Source organism: Dipodomys spectabilis, unplaced genomic scaffold, assembly GCF_019054845.1.
Source record: "Dipodomys spectabilis isolate Male_0828 unplaced genomic scaffold, ASM1905484v1 ptg000098l, whole genome shotgun sequence".
NCBI lineage: Eukaryota > Metazoa > Chordata > Mammalia > Rodentia > Heteromyidae > Dipodomys > Dipodomys spectabilis.
The window spans coordinates 6,857,465-6,871,790 of record NW_024870775.1 but is presented as its reverse complement, the minus strand read 5'-3'; the positions used below and the strand labels follow the sequence as shown (position 1 = coordinate 6,871,790).

At 53.8% G+C, this 14,326-nt stretch overlaps 2 protein-coding genes across 2 annotated transcripts; both read right to left on the bottom strand.

The window, feature by feature from the left end:
• Nucleotides 1-216: 216 nt before the first annotated feature.
• Nucleotides 217-5,966, bottom strand: Gal3st4 (galactose-3-O-sulfotransferase 4). The gene is made up of 4 exons (XM_042686900.1): nt 5,880-5,966; nt 4,486-4,789; nt 3,292-3,595; nt 217-1,577 (listed from the first exon to the last, which is right to left on the bottom strand). Exons 2-4 carry the CDS (start codon nt 4,608-4,610, stop codon nt 546-548), a joined length of 1,461 nt encoding a protein of 486 aa, XP_042542834.1. The 5' UTR covers nt 4,611-4,789; nt 5,880-5,966; the 3' UTR covers nt 217-545.
• A 1,548-nt stretch (nt 5,967-7,514) lies between these two features.
• Gpc2 (glypican 2) lies at nt 7,515-12,960 on the bottom strand. The gene is made up of 10 exons (XM_042686985.1): nt 12,795-12,960; nt 11,975-12,133; nt 11,358-11,680; nt 10,522-10,602; nt 9,705-9,867; nt 9,299-9,429; nt 8,991-9,137; nt 8,741-8,880; nt 8,482-8,657; nt 7,515-7,830 (listed from the first exon to the last, which is right to left on the bottom strand). The coding sequence occupies exons 1-10, from the start codon at nt 12,958-12,960 to the stop codon at nt 7,571-7,573; spliced, it is 1,746 nt and encodes a 581-aa protein (XP_042542919.1). The 3' UTR covers nt 7,515-7,570.
• Nucleotides 12,961-14,326: the final 1,366 nt, after the last annotated feature.

Genomic DNA, 14,326 nt, shown 5'->3' with positions numbered 1-14,326 from the left:
CGGATGGGCGTGGCCGGGGAAATCTGCGTAGCGGGTAGAGGAGGTTAACGGGGTCTGGGAGGCAAAGAGAAGCCAGGTTGGCTTCCTTTAAATAGTTAAAGGAATCCTTTCCAACCTCGCTTCTGCCAGGAAGATTCACTATCCCTCCCTATTCTGCCCTATATAAATCAAATGAACGTTTCATGTCATTTATTCATTCAACAAACATTTCACAGTGAAATGCACACAACAAACACTTCCTAGGGAAATGGATGTGTCATTGCAATTCCCCAGGCCCCAAACTTTCTCTGAGGCACGCCATCTTTCTTCCCCTCCTGGGGGCTTTGAAGAGCACCACCACATGGACCTGCCTTCGGGGTTGGGAAGGTGAAGGAACAAAATGGACATCCTGGAGAGAGTTGCTGCTGTGATTCTCAGGCCAAGGCCAGAAGACTTGAGGCCTGAGGCCTGCAACGTTTCAGCCCCTGCAAGAGAAGCAAAGCTTGCTTCTGGCCTCCTCCACGGTTGATTATCGCATGTGTCATGCATATTTTGTAGTCTGATGCCTATGGGGAAAGTAGCCTTGAAGTCTTGAGGGTCTGTGCGACTGTAGGGGGGAACTGCTTGGCATCCAACTTGTCTTTGTACTGTAGCTCGGGGGTGGCCAAGCGTTCACACTCTTCCTGGTCTTGGGGGCTCAGTCCACTTTGAAGTACATAGCCCAAAACCTTAGAGGATCCAAACTGGAAGGGACGGAGCTTACGATCTGTGATGTACTTGGGGTCTAAAGCCTCACCTCCCACCAGGCAATGTTTAGCCAAGGCCTCTCTTCGTGCCCGGAGCTCTGCCACAGCACGTTGAAGCTTTCTCTGACCAAATTGTTCTATCCGTGCCCAGAGACTACGATTGAAGTGGAGATAGAGAGCCCAGTCTAAGTTGTTCCAGGCTCGTGCACGTGCAGTCAGCAGCCGATCATCAGGAGTCAATTCACTGTTGCTGGCAGCACTGTGACCCTGTCCACCTCCAGCCTGAGCATTGTGCATGAAGCCTACCACATCATCCAGACCCCAGCACAGGGCATCTGCCAGCAGGACCAATGATTCATCAAAGTATTCAGCTACCATGACCAAGTCAAAGACAGAATCTAGCCAAGCTAGACCCCATTGGATGAAGGATGAGGATTCCAAATCTAAAGTGGCAGGGCTGGCTGGCTGGCTGTGGCCATCAGCTACTGTGGGAACAGGCTGGAAAAGAGCATTAGGATCTGGCACTTGGGCTCTAGAGCCAGCACCAGAAGGTAAGACATGTAGATGGAGAGAGTTGGAGTCTTTAAGGAGATTGGGATTCCCTCCTTTGGTCCTCATCTCTGGGGGGAAGGGCAAGCCAAAGTCAAACCATAGTAAGTTGCGGGCATAATGGTCTCCACGGGCACCAGGTCGGTAGAAGGCTCGAGGATTAGCAAGGAAGGCAGCCAAAGATGGTGCCTTGCGGAAGGCTGATGAGGTGGATTTATAGTAGGAAAAGGCTGAGCGGGCCAAAGCTGCTGGGTCTCGGACAATGGAGAAGAAAAAGCTGTCTGGAGGCATGACCTGAAGAACCTGCAGAAGAGAGAAGGCAGACATAGGGAGGAAGAACAATAAAGATAAGATGATAACTGAGAAAGTAAGCCCAGGCAAATCAAGGTCCTGCTGATCCTCCAGTCTTCTGACAGCCCTGCTGAGAAATCTCTGATTCCATAACTAGCGACAAGATTCACTTTGAGTCAGGTGCCAGTAGCTCACACCTGTAATTCTAGCTACTCAGGAAGCTGAGATCTGAGAATCCCAGTGTGGGAGATTCTTAGCTTTGATTAACCACCCAAAAACTGGAAGTGGATCTTGATGGCTCAAGTAGTAGAACACCAGCCTTGAGCAAAAAAGCTAAAGGAGAGCACAAGGCCCTGAGTTCAAATTCCAGTATTGGTGCACATGTGTGCATGCACGCGCGCGCGCGCGTGCGCGCGCGCGCGCACACACACACACACACACACACACCACACTTGGACTAGGGCACTAGGGAGCTCTGTCCATTTGGTAGAATGCTGCCCTCAGGTTTGGACTTGGAATTCTACTTCTTATCAAGGCCAGTGGGAATCAGGCTGAGTTATACCTTTGTGCAAATATGTGCATGCAGGGAAGGAGTAAGTCTTCACTGAAGGGTGAGAGTGCATATGTTCATCTCAATTGCTGCACAGGTGTTCTACCACTTGATCTATGGCTTAGATCTCATGTTTTTGCCAGGGTTTAGTCTCAGACAATGATCCTCCTACCTATTCCTCCCAAGTAACTGACACTACAGGTAGGATTCCCCACATTTGTCTTATTTGTTGAGATGGGACTTTGCTAATGTTTCCCTGTTCCCCACCCCCAGCCTCAAACCTCAATCTTGATCTCTATCTCCTGAACAGTTGGGAATAAAGGCATGAGCCACCCTGCCCAATCTTGCCCAACTATTCTTGCTTGAGACAAGGTTTTACTATGTACTCTAGGCTGGCTGCAAACTCATAATTCCTCCTGTTTCAGCCTAAGTACTAGGATTACAGGGCTGGGCCACCACACTCAGCTTTCTGTCCTACTCTTCTGCTGTGCTTGGCTGAGGACTTGGCACAGAACTGACACCTGGCCTCTGTAGTGAGGCCTCTAGTGAGAGGACACTGGTCTTGGAGCAAGGGCTGAGGTACCGTCATGGAGGGGAACAGCATGAAGGTCAGGTGGAGGAAGATCTAGGGGATGGGAGGGGCTTCAAGACTGGAAGGGAACTGACTCTAGAGAAAGAAGTCAAGGAAAGAGACTGGAGTTGATCCCACACAGGGAGGCAGGGAAGACTGGCTTCTAGAAATCTCTTGGACAAAGGACACCTGTGGAGATAGCAACATTGAATCCCCTATTTGTGGTTCCTATGATGCCTGGAAGAGGGAGGGAAGATCTGGGTGTTAGGCCTCCCATCCTTTTCCTGGTGGTCTTGGTCATGGGGCCTGGGGCCTGAGAGCTCCTCCCCCCACACCGGTTGTGGGGCTTGACCTCTGGGCCTGGGCACTGTCCCTCAGCTCTTCAGCTCAAGGCTAGCGCTCTACCACTTGAGCCACAGTGCCCCTTCCAGTTTTCTGGTGGCTAATTGGAGATCAGAGTCTCATGGACTTTCCTGCCCAGGCTGGCTTTGAACCACAATCTTCAGATCTCAGCCTCCTGAGTAGCTAGGATTAGAGGCATGAGCCACCGGCACCAGGCCAGAGCACCTCTTTCCTTACCTGCTCCCACCCACTGCACCCCTCACCTCTTTCAAGTTGAATCTCATATGGTGACAGAGGATGTGGAAGGAGGGCTGGGTACCTCCACCATGGGGATTGTAGCCTTTGACCCGAGAGGCCTGGAAAAGTCTTGGGTAGCCAAACTGGTAGTGGGCAGGGAGGGCGAAGCTCAGCCCATGTCGGTCCCCATAGCGATGAAGCAGGTTCAGCACGGAGCTGCTTCCAGATTTGTGTGTCTTCAGGAACACAAGGTGCTGCCGAGGGATGCAGGATTGAACGTCTGGTCCCAGGGATGGGGCCCAGGGCTGTCGAAGCTGCAGCCCAGGGAGCCTGGGAAGATACGAGAGGAGCAAGTGAAGCATCCCTCCACACAAGCAGAGCAGGTAACTTTTTTTTTTTTGTCAGTGGTGGGACCTGAACTCTGGGCCTGGGTGCTTTCCTCAGCTCTTCAGTTCAAGGCTAGTCCTCTACCACTTGAGCTACAGTGCCACTTCCAGCTTTTTCTGCTTATGTGGTGCTGAAGAATCAAACCCAGCAAGCACTCTACCACTGAGCCACCTTCCTAGCCCAGTAGGTAACTTTTTTCTGTACTGGTACTAGAAGTTGAACTCAGGGCCTGAGCACTGCCCCTTAGCTTATTCATTCAAGGCTAGCACTCCACTTGAGCCACAGCTTCACTTCTAACAACAGACAACAAAATGCAGATCCTAGAGCTTGAACTCTGAGCCTAGGTGCTGTCCTTGAGCTTTTTTATGCTCAAAGGTAGTGCTCTACCACTAGAGCCACAGATCCACTTCTGTTTTTTTGTGGTTAATTGGAGATAAGAGGCTTGCAGACTTTTCTCCCCAGGCTATATTTGAACCTCAGTCCTCAGATCTCAGCCTCCTAAATAGTTAGGCTTAGAGGCATGGGCCACCAGCACACAGCTTCATTTCCAACTCTTCGGTGGTTAATTGGAGACAAGAGTCTTATGGACTTTCTTGCTCTGGCTAGTTTTGAGCCATGATCCTCAGATCTCAGCTTCCTGAGTAGTTAGGATTACAGACATGAGCCACGAGCAGCTGGCTAGAACAGGTAACTTTTTGTTTAAAAAAAAACAAAAACCAAAACGCAAGCAGGTGCAGATGCTCCTCTGAGTCCCCAAGAATCACAACCCCCACGTAGGATGAGGAGGAACACATGAGGGAAGGGGACATCCATCAGACAAGGTGGGAACTCACCTCCTCTGGAAGGGTCCCCCCCAGAGCTGGAGGCCAAAGCCGATGGTCATGAAGATGCCCAGAGCTACCCCCAGGCTCCGAGGCCCCCAAAGCCGCAAAGTCCTGACAGGAGACATAGGGCCCATGTGGTACAAGGAAGGGGCTGGGGCTGAGCCAGGGCCAGAAGCAGTGGTGGAGACAGCTTGAGAGAGCCGTGCAGCCGTGGAAGGCGCTGTGTGGAGATCGGGGGGTCATTCCCCAGGCCTGCTTGCAGCCCTGGTTGAGTCTGCCCACTGAGTTAGCAGATTTTTGCCTCTGTCAGCGTCTAGAAGGGAAATGAGGGGGAAGGAGGGGAGTCTAAGGAGAGGGGTTGAACCTTTTCTCCTGGGACTGCAGTGGAGTCCAAATTGGAGGGGCGGGGAGGAGCAGCTAGGGATGGTCTCTACACCAGATCCTTAAAGGTGGCTCCGTAACTCTTACTAGTCCCTGTGGAATCAATCTCTTGCTTGTCTACCGTCCCCCCAACACCCCCCCCTCAGCCCTTGAGTTTCCCCTGAGCTTCAGCTGGCTTAGAAAAGGAGAGAAAGGCAGAGCTTTGATTGCAAATGAAATCAGACCAATTGGCCAGGGCATTGCCAAATTCCTGGCTTCCTCCTGAACCTCTTTGTGGGTCACACAAATGAGGATCAAGAGCACCCCCTTCTGTGTCTAGGAGGGGTAACCATAAGATGGAAATGAAGATCAGATAAGAACAGGTTGGATAAGCTAGGAGGACTGCCTAGAAGTGATTTGGTAATGAGAATAAAACTTTGTGACCTAAATACAGGCGACTTCTTTTCCTCAACTCTCCCAGTGTATAAGAGGGACAGGGGTGAGGATGAAGAGGAAAACGGGGAAGAGGTAGGGTTGCTCATGGTCACAGCCCCATCCTACTTTTTAACCCCATCATTGCTTGAGAAGAGGGCAGAGAAGGGAAAGAAAGTAGGAAACAGAAGAAAGATCCTTTTCCAGGCCCAAGCTTCCTAATCCACTGGAAGCCTGGCTCCACCTTTTCAGATCGCACCCCACAATCCTGGGCCAAGGACCCTTCAACAAGCCTGGACAACCCCCTTCCCTAATGAGCCAGGATTGACCCCCAGGCAAAGGAGTTCACATTACCCACCCCCTCTGGCATCACCCTTAATTGCCTCCTTCAGCACAATCCCCCAGGACACAGTTTCTCAAATTATTGTTTCTTTCCAGCCATCTCTTTTTCTATTCCCTCCCACTACCTCAGCCCTCCATCTCCTCCAGCCTTGGTGACTGCTCAGTCCGTTGCTAAGCCTTTTGTGGGTTCCCCTGTGAACCCCTCAAGGCTCCTTCTATAAATTCAGAGGTCCCTCTTATTGATCATCTTCCTTTGCCCACTTACTCACCAGGCCATAAGGGGAGCTGCAGGGAAATCAGGTCGGAATCCTAGAGCCCGCCTCAGCCACCGCCCCGTTCCTTCCCTCCTGGCTCAGCTCAACTTTCCCCACAAACTTTCTCAGCACCCAGGCTCCTCCCCTCCCCTCCCTTTGTCCCGCCAGCCAGGCCTCACAGCAGCTGCTCCTCCACTGACTCTGTGTCTAGTTTTCTCCCTCCCTCCCTCCTTCCTTCCCTGCATCTTTTTCTCTTGTCAGAGGAAAGATCACAGGGCCTGCCCTTGGAATACACCATTTTTAGCATTCTTTCATCTGGGAATCAATTATATGGTTTTCTGTTTTCTGTAGAACAAAAGATTCATTCAAGGTGGGGGGGGGGGAGGACAGGAGAGGAAAGGGGAGGGGAGAGGAGAGGAGAGGAAAGGAGAGGGGAGGGGAGGGGAGATAAGAGAGGAAAGGGGAGGAGAGAGGAGAAGGGAGGGAGGGAGAGAAGGTCCTGAGAAATTGAAAGCCTACTTTGTCAGGGATGGGACAAGGGGGCCAGAGGCTGACACTTGTAAATGAGGTCCCTCACTATCAAGGCAGAGACAGTGACAGGGATGGTATTAAGAATGCTTTTGCAGGTTGATAAAACAAACCTTGCCCAATGTGTTTAGTCTCCATTATGATCCCTAAAGATGCTCAGATCTAGAGTGTAGGCAACCTGGAGATTGAGGTCATTCCCCAAGCCTGCTCACAGGGGATAAGTTCCAAGACAGGAAGCCAAGAAGCAGGCAGAAACGGGGCCAGTCATGGGATACCCTGGGGCCCCTGATAGGAGGCAGAGATCAGGGAAGGCCATCAAAGGGTCAGAAAGCCACACACACACACACACACACACACACACACACACACACACCACATATACACCCACACAGTCCAATAAATGATCATTTATTTATGAACAAACACTGACTCCAACACTGTGAAGGATGGGGATGACAAAGGTCATGAGATGAGCCCCCCAACCCCTTTCACTTTAGCTTAAAAAGTGAACATTGAACAAAACAAAACCCAGACGCATCAAGCCCCACGGCTACTCATACACTCTAGCCCCTTTCCCCAACCCATCAACACCCACCTTTGTCCTTTTCTTTCTTTTCTAATTTATTTTGACATAAGATCTCACTGTGTAGCCCAGGCTGATCTCAAATTCACTAGGTAGCCCAGGCTTGCCGGGGATTGCTCCATCTTCCTGGCCCAGACTCCCAAGTGCTAGGATTATGGGTGTGTTAGATCACACCCTGCTAAATTTTGCCCACTTCTAAGACCTGGTACCCCACCCACACCCCGTTAAAATCCCATCCCTTCCCACTTCCAACTTTTTTCAACCCCATCCCTCAATGCCAACTCTAACCCTCCCTCCCTTTGCCCTTGTTGGGGGCTGATCAACAAACAGCCCCAGCCTTTACAGGGGCTGAGACCCACACCTCCTTCCTAAATAAATACCCCCTCCCATTACCAAATGAAAAAATAAATACTGTGAACATCCCCTCCCCCAACCCACCAATGGGAATCTCCTGGATTTGGGGCCCCAGCCATTCACCAACAAAATCCCTTTTCTACCTTCTCTGTAGCCCTCTCCGCTCCTCCTCAAGTCCACCATAGTGGGGAGGAGGGGAAAGGGCCATTAACCCTTCTGATGCTAGGGCACCCCTCTCCTGTTATCGAGGTCCAAGCAGGGCCAGAGCTGAGGGGAAGAGAATGAGGATGGGTGGGGTGTGAAGATCAATAGATGTCCCCAGACTCCTGCTCCTGCCCTGGTTGTAGCGGGCACTTCCACCTCCTCCTTTGCCCCCAGGACCATCCCTTCGAGGAGGACGAGGAGGCCTTGGTGGTCGGGCAGGGGGAGCCACAGGTACTGCCCCAGCCTTCCAGTCGTCTGCATATTGCTGTCCCCCTCCTGAGCCACTGCCATCTTCATCTGTGAGGACAGAAACAGAGGCAGAGACAGATGGTGTAGGAAAGAGAGGTAGAAGAGATGGGAGTGGGGAGGGTGTGTGTGTGTGTGTGGGGAAAGAAAGCAATATAAAAACAGAGAAAGTGACAAGGGAGAGAGATACAGGTAAAATACAGGGATGGAGGCAGAGAGAAAACAGCCATCAGACACCAGACATGGGGATGAGAGGCAGCAATGGGAGAACAGGAAAGAGACAATGGGAAAGAAATGAAACAAACACCAAAAAAACCCCACAACAACAACAACAACAGAAACAGACAGATGGGGACAGAGGATAAGCAGGGAAGGATAGAAAACATAAGTAGATAGAGAAAGGGTTGGGGAGGAGTGACAAAGACAAGACGGGAGAGAGGAAATGAATGTGTTTTGCTTCTCTGGCTAATTCCACTTTAGGGTGCTTGCCCAGTGTCACCCCAGCTGGCTTCCCTGCCCCCCCTCCCACAACTCTTATCTTCAAGATAAGGTGCTCAGCAAAGGCCTAAGTGAACCCAAATGGGTGAAACAGTTGAAAACGTGGGATGTGATTGGAGGGGCAGCAGGGGGGAGCTGGAGGGGGAGGGTGGGGCTCTGGGCAGTGGGCGGGGCATTGGGGGTGGGCGGGGCTCTGGGCCTTACCCGCATCTCTCATGTCCAGGTCTTGCCCCAGCGCAGCTGCCCTCATCCTGGCTGTGGCTGCCCGGAGATGCAACCTGCGCCGCCGTGTGGGGACGTCGGGGCCCGAGGTATCCCCCTCCAGCTCGGGGTTGTGGAGCTGCTCGGTCAGTGGACCCCCGACCACAGGCTTCATATACCTGCGAGCACAGCATCCCCCAAACGCTGCATCCCCTCACCGGCCGGCCCACCCGCCCTCCGCCACAGGGTGCCCCGCGCTCACCGGCCTCGCCCAAGTCCCGTCCAGCAAGGCGCCGCTTCCTGCGAGGCGTCGGCCGCCATGCGGGAGTCCTCGCACACCGTCGCGGGCAGCCCGGTCCAGAAGCCCCGCAACCGGCCCAGCCGCTCCCGGAGCTCCCACACCTGCGCATGCCAGAGAAAGGGCGCGGGGGGGGGGGGGGGGCCGAGCTGCAGCACACTCCGCACTCTGCCCGCTCGGCACGCACGCTCACCCGCCCGGCCCTGCCACCCACCAGCCGGTGCAGGTTGGTGCCCGCCGCTGTCGTGGGACGTTCCTCCTCAGCTGCCGCCCTCCAAGGTCTGCTTGCTTCTTCCCAGGGCGCTGGTGCACGGCGATTACGCGCCAGCACTGGGTGGGGGGTCCCACATTCCTGGAACACCTGTACCAAGGAAGAGACTCCAACATACTCACCTGCACGGCGTCTCCACGCTGACCCCACAAGTCCTCCTGACACTCCGCACTGTCAGACACCCTAGGCTTCACCCCCAGGTTCCCCTTCCTCGGTACCCCACACTCTGGCCCTCTCTTCTCCCTTCATACCTTGGCTGACACCTTTACACTGTTTTCCTGCAGGTGCATCAAACCTTCTGAGATCCTCACCCCAATGGACTCAGCAGCCAGCTCAAAGGAAAAGGGGCCCTGGAGTTTCTCAGCCAGTAGCAGGAGACCATCTTGACCAAGGAGGAGAAAGACAAAAAGGGGAATAGGAAGCTGGGTGCACTGAATCAAGATGATCCCTCAGATCCTCACTGGGACCTTCCTGGGAGGCAGGAAAATGTTAGCACATGGAGTTAAGGGCCCCTTCCTTCCCCTCTTTCTCATGGTCTCTCCTCAGTATCTCAATATGGCTGTAGGTCCTCCTCACCAGCCCCGCCCCCCCCCCCCCCCAACCCCACAGCTTTACTTAGGGCCCTTCTTCATCCCAGGCTATCTTGAGCCCACTCACCCAGATAGCTGCCCCAGTCAGGCTCCAGTCCCCTGCTGCTGAGACAGCCATGGGCCACATTGAGGCAGAAGCCCCTGCATGGCATAAGGGAGGGGACTCCCCGGCAAAGGGGGCAGCCGGTCAGACGCATCAGAGCCTTCTTGCAGCCTTCGGACATGGACACCTGGAAGCAGAGAACCAAGCTGTGTCATCCACAGAAACTTTGGATGTTTTCAGCCAAGCCTGGTGCTGGGCACAGAGGGGCCAAACACCCTGGGCCCCCCTTCGCAGGCTGTGTGTGATGTGAGTATCTAGGGCTGGTGACGCATGCCAGTAGACTGTCATGGAGGTAAGGCAGAAGCTCCTAGGGGACCAGGTCAATGGTCCTGCTTAATGCAAGAGGAGGGGGTGCTCCTGGTGGGGGGGGGGTGAGGAAAGAAAAGGCCAAGGACAACAGTGGGCTCATCAGGGCCGGGGAGGGAGGAGGTAAAGCTAGAAGACCAGGATGAGGTGGTAGAGGAAGGCCTTCAGCATCAGGCAAGGCAGTGTCATTAAGGGGTGGCAATACTCCAATCTTGGACTACCACAAAGATGAATGGGCCCTCTGGCAGGGAATGTAAGCAGAGACCAGGAGAGGGTCATAGGTCATGATGTCATGACCCAGTGGAGACTAAACTCCAACTCTGGTCCTTTCTGACTTACCCTGGAATGTCAAGGACCTGGAAGTTGACATAGGAAGGGCTAGGTCTCTCCCGCCAGCTGCTACCTATCTCTTCCTCATGAAATCTCCCCCAGCTCCCCCACCCCGACCCTGCCCACACTCTAGTCCCCTTCTAACCTTAAGCGTTTCACTGACCACATTTCTTCCAGTCTCCAGGCCCTGGACAAAGGCCCGGGCAGCCACAAGGGCCCGAGTTATCTGGGGAAAACAAGAGAAGGTGAGAAACCTCCCACAAAGTTACATATCAGCCCAGATGAGCAATGATATAAGGGGATGAGCAGTGGGGAGGGGGAGGCTTATGGGGTTATCATCTTGGGGTGGGTGGAATGTTACTAAGTGGTGTACAGAGGCAGTGGGCTCTAAGGGAACTGGGCTTGGAAAGAGCTAGAGGGTTTGTATTGCATGGGGCTTGGAGGCAGAGAGACTGCGTACTAGCACACTGAACTTGAATGCAGAAGACTGGGGTGGGGAGACACACTCCATGTTACCACTTACAGGCTGTGATAGCTATACTCTGGGAGCTCCATTTTTTCTCCTCTGTAAAATACCTCAAAAATTATGACTATTAAATGAGATACTATCAATAAAATGCTCTTTAACTATTGACTGTTATTTAATTCATAGATAGTTGAACTTAGGAGAAGATATTAGGATCAGGGAAGAGTTAGACAAGGAACCTAAGGGCTGAGGGCAGGTGAGTGAGAATACAAACAGGGCAAAGAACAGGGGAGAAAGATATCCCAATTAAAAGAGATCCAGGGGCATTGTGTCAGGCACAGGTGACAGAGGCACTGAGACAGATCAGAGATGGCCTAAATGTAGGGTAGGGGAATCAGGAAGTCAGGGGGTGACAGAGGCACAAAAAGGAGACTACTAATTTGGAGGTGAGTGGTATACAGTTTGAAGGTCACTAGGTCAGAAGTAGCTGAAACTCAGGCCTCAGGACCCCTCACCTGTAGGCGGAGGCGGCGGGGTGAGTCCCCGAAGGGCTGCAGAGAGCCATCAGTAGTTGAAGTGAGCCGGGTGAGGCAGAGCAGGAAGTCAGGGGGGAAGCTGTACTGTGGGTGCAGCAGGGGGAAGGCTCTCTCCAGGAGCTGGGCCCAGAAATCTGCCAAGGTGTCATCTAACCCCTCACCGGATTTCTCATAGTAGTCCCGCAGGCGAGAGAACAAGCCATTGAAGATGAGGGCGTGCTGAGAGTACAGGCGGCCATAGGAGTGTGAGAAGAGCTGGACCAAGGAATGCTGGGATATGGAGAGCATCTCCCGAAAAAACTCTAGCAAAGGCAAGGATTGAGGCCGGAGGAAAGGAGAAAGAACAGTGAAAAAGCAGGAAGGGATGGGGATGGAAAGAGAAAAGTGAATTAGTGCAACTCTCAGGGACCTAGGAAGACTGAGAATGACGGAGGGTAGGGTCGTGGGAAAAGTCTGGGATGAGAACTAGTGATGAACAGGGCTGGGTGGAGGTGGACTGCCTTAGGACTGGAGTAGGGAGAGGGAACAGGAAGCCTGTTGGGGTCACAGGTACAGATGGGAGGTGTGAAATAAACTTGGGGACCTCAGATCCTCACCATTAAACTTTCTGTGCCGGGCTGCCAGTGTGTGAACCAGAAAGGAGCCACTGTCTTCCAGCAGACCTCGGAAGGTGGCCTCAGTATCCCTGATCAGCTTCTGTTCTGTCTCACTGGAACAGCAGGTGTATTCCTGGGGACAGATCTGGAGGTGCTCACCTGGACAGGAGGAGACAGGAAAGGAAGGGTGGCAAAGGTTATTATGAATTTCTCCCCATCTCCTCCATATCTGAGGACTGTATATATATTTTCCTCTCCCACCTGTCTGGGTTCTTTTTCTATTGTCTGCCCCCTCCTCATTGTCTCCTTCATCCTTCCCAAAGCCAACCCCTATTAGCCAGGGGATCTTCTATTTGACAGCATTCCTGAGGGCCAACTTTCTGATTGGTGTCTTCAGGTGACCCTCCCCAAACACTGGTCACCCCAAACCTCAAAGGAGTTCCCCAATAGCTTCCTTGAGACGAAGAATGCAGATTGTTGGGGTGGGTGGGGTTATTGGTGAGTAAAAGAGTATTGTCATTGAAGACCCTGAGAAATAGCAGAGGGAACCTGGTAATGAAGAAACATACGAGTGTGTGTGTGTGCATGCAAATTATCAGAGGTTTCTGATATGGGGGTGGAGTAAAAGCTATTATGTGAGCAGGACAGTATTTCCATCCCCTGTTAAGCAAAGTTATTGGAGGAGGAAAGAGGGTACTGCAGGATGAAAAGATTATTATAATGGGCACTCTGCAAGGTAAGAATTATTGTGAAATAGGGAGAACCCACCTCCACCCTCTCCCCCCACCCCCTCCATAGTAGAGTCTTCTTTTCTTCTCACCTGAGATCAGGGCGGGAGGGATTAGGTTTAAGCTATATCCCCGGGCCCCCAACACCTGCCGGGTCTCTGCACAACTCCGGGTGACCTTTGCCTCGCTCCCAGGTCCCGGTCCAGGACCAGGACACAGAGGCAGCAGCAAAAGCAAGAGAGGTCGCAGCACAGACATAGCTGCAGCCTCCTTGGGACAGCAAAGTGAGTCCTAAGGAAGAAAGAAAAGGCGCCAGAACTCTAGAATCTGGCTCTCCGCCGCAGGATCGCTTTGTTGGTCAGAGAAAGAGCACGACCCCCGAAAACCGAACACCCAGCACGATAGCCGGACCAGGAGGCATCTGAGGAGACAATGGGAGCAGGGAGCCGGACAGGAGGCGGGACCCGAGGCGGGGCCCCGCCAATGATAATAAGAAGCCGGCCCCGAGGGCGGGGTCAAGGGAGACTTTAAGCCAATGTAGTGGAGAAGCTCGGCGGGGGGGCGGGACACCGCCGCCAGCCGAAGATTTGGCGGGGTGGGGGCGTGGTCCTCCTCGGTGGGGCGTGTCATCTCGCCCGAAAGGAGGGGCCGGGGTGAAACTCAGCCTATTGTAGTCCAGAAACTAGACTGAAGGGGTTACAACTAGTTTAGTCCGAGGTCCGACCGGCGGAGGGGGTTTCTGGGCGCCGAGGGGGCGGGGCGCGGCTGGCGCACGCTGAGGAGAGCCGGCCGGGCTGGTGCGCGCTGAGAAGAGCCCACGTGACCCGGCCCGCCCGCTCGCGCCTGCACGAGGCCGCCGCTAGAGCGGCGTGATTAGAACGTGGCGAGCACGAGCTCTTATTATCCCAAGCCTCGCGACAGTTCTGAGCCCGGAGGCGAACGTTGGTCTTGCGCCTGCGCGTCCAGAGTTCCTCGTGCCTTCCCGCGTTTTCCCCCCCCCCCCAGACACTTCCACCACCACAGGAAGGGAAGCGGCGGGGCGAGGGTCGTCTCAGAGGTAGGGGTGACCACAAAGACCTGAAGGACTCGAAGCGGTGATTCTTCCGGGCTCCGTGAGGTTCCCCCCCCTCCTCCGCGGCCCGCGTCTCGGCCTTCGGCGGCCGAGGCCGACCCCCCCCCCCCCGGGCCTCCCGAGCGGCCAGGCCCAAAGCCCCTCACAGGCCTCACCTTCCGGAGAAGTAGACAGGGTTCCAGCGCCTTCCTGACGCGGCGTCTGCCGCCCTCTTCACATGGCGCCTCTACCCCAGAATGGTTCCGCCAGGAAAATGGCTTCCACAGACAGAGGCCCGCCGCGCTGCTTTTCTCTTCCTTTAATTTTCTTTGTTTCTCTGTCTGTCTCTCTCCCTCTCTCTCTCTCTTCCCTCCCTCCCTCTCTCTGTCCCCCCCCTCTCTCTTTCTTCTTTCGCGAGCCTAATTCTCTTGCAGGAGCCAGTTTGTGTCTCCTCAGATTCTAGTGGTATTTGGGAAACTTCCAAAAACCTTTGGCCCAGGGTCCTCTCTTGGCCCCCCCCCCTCCCCCGTCGTCCTTGCCTTCATTCTGGTGATGGAACTTAAATTACTTAAA

What these genes read in the sequence shown, in the direction of transcription:
- Gal3st4 (XM_042686900.1), bottom strand. Translation starts at nt 4,610, where the DNA reads ATGGGCCCTATGTCTCCTGTCAGGACTTTGCGGCTTTGGGGGCCTCGG. An exon ending in GGGGGACCCTTCCAGAGGAG is followed by an intron (nt 3,596 to 4,485) that starts GTGAGTTCCCAC and finishes GTATCTTCCCAG; the next exon opens with GCTCCCTGGGCTGCAGCTTC. An exon ending in TGAGATTCAACTTGAAAGAG is followed by an intron (nt 1,578 to 3,291) that starts GTGAGGGGTGCA and finishes TCTCTTCTGCAG; the next exon opens with GTTCTTCAGGTCATGCCTCC.
- Gpc2 (XM_042686985.1), bottom strand. Translation starts at nt 12,960, where the DNA reads ATGTCTGTGCTGCGACCTCTCTTGCTTTTGCTGCTGCCTCTGTGTCCT. An exon ending in GCACCAACCTGCACCGGCTG is followed by an intron (nt 8,881 to 8,990) that starts GTGGGTGGCAGG and finishes TGGCATGCGCAG; the next exon opens with GTGTGGGAGCTCCGGGAGCG. An exon ending in ACGGGACTTGGGCGAGGCCG is followed by an intron (nt 8,658 to 8,740) that starts GTGAGCGCGGGG and finishes CTGTGCTCGCAG; the next exon opens with GTATATGAAGCCTGTGGTCG.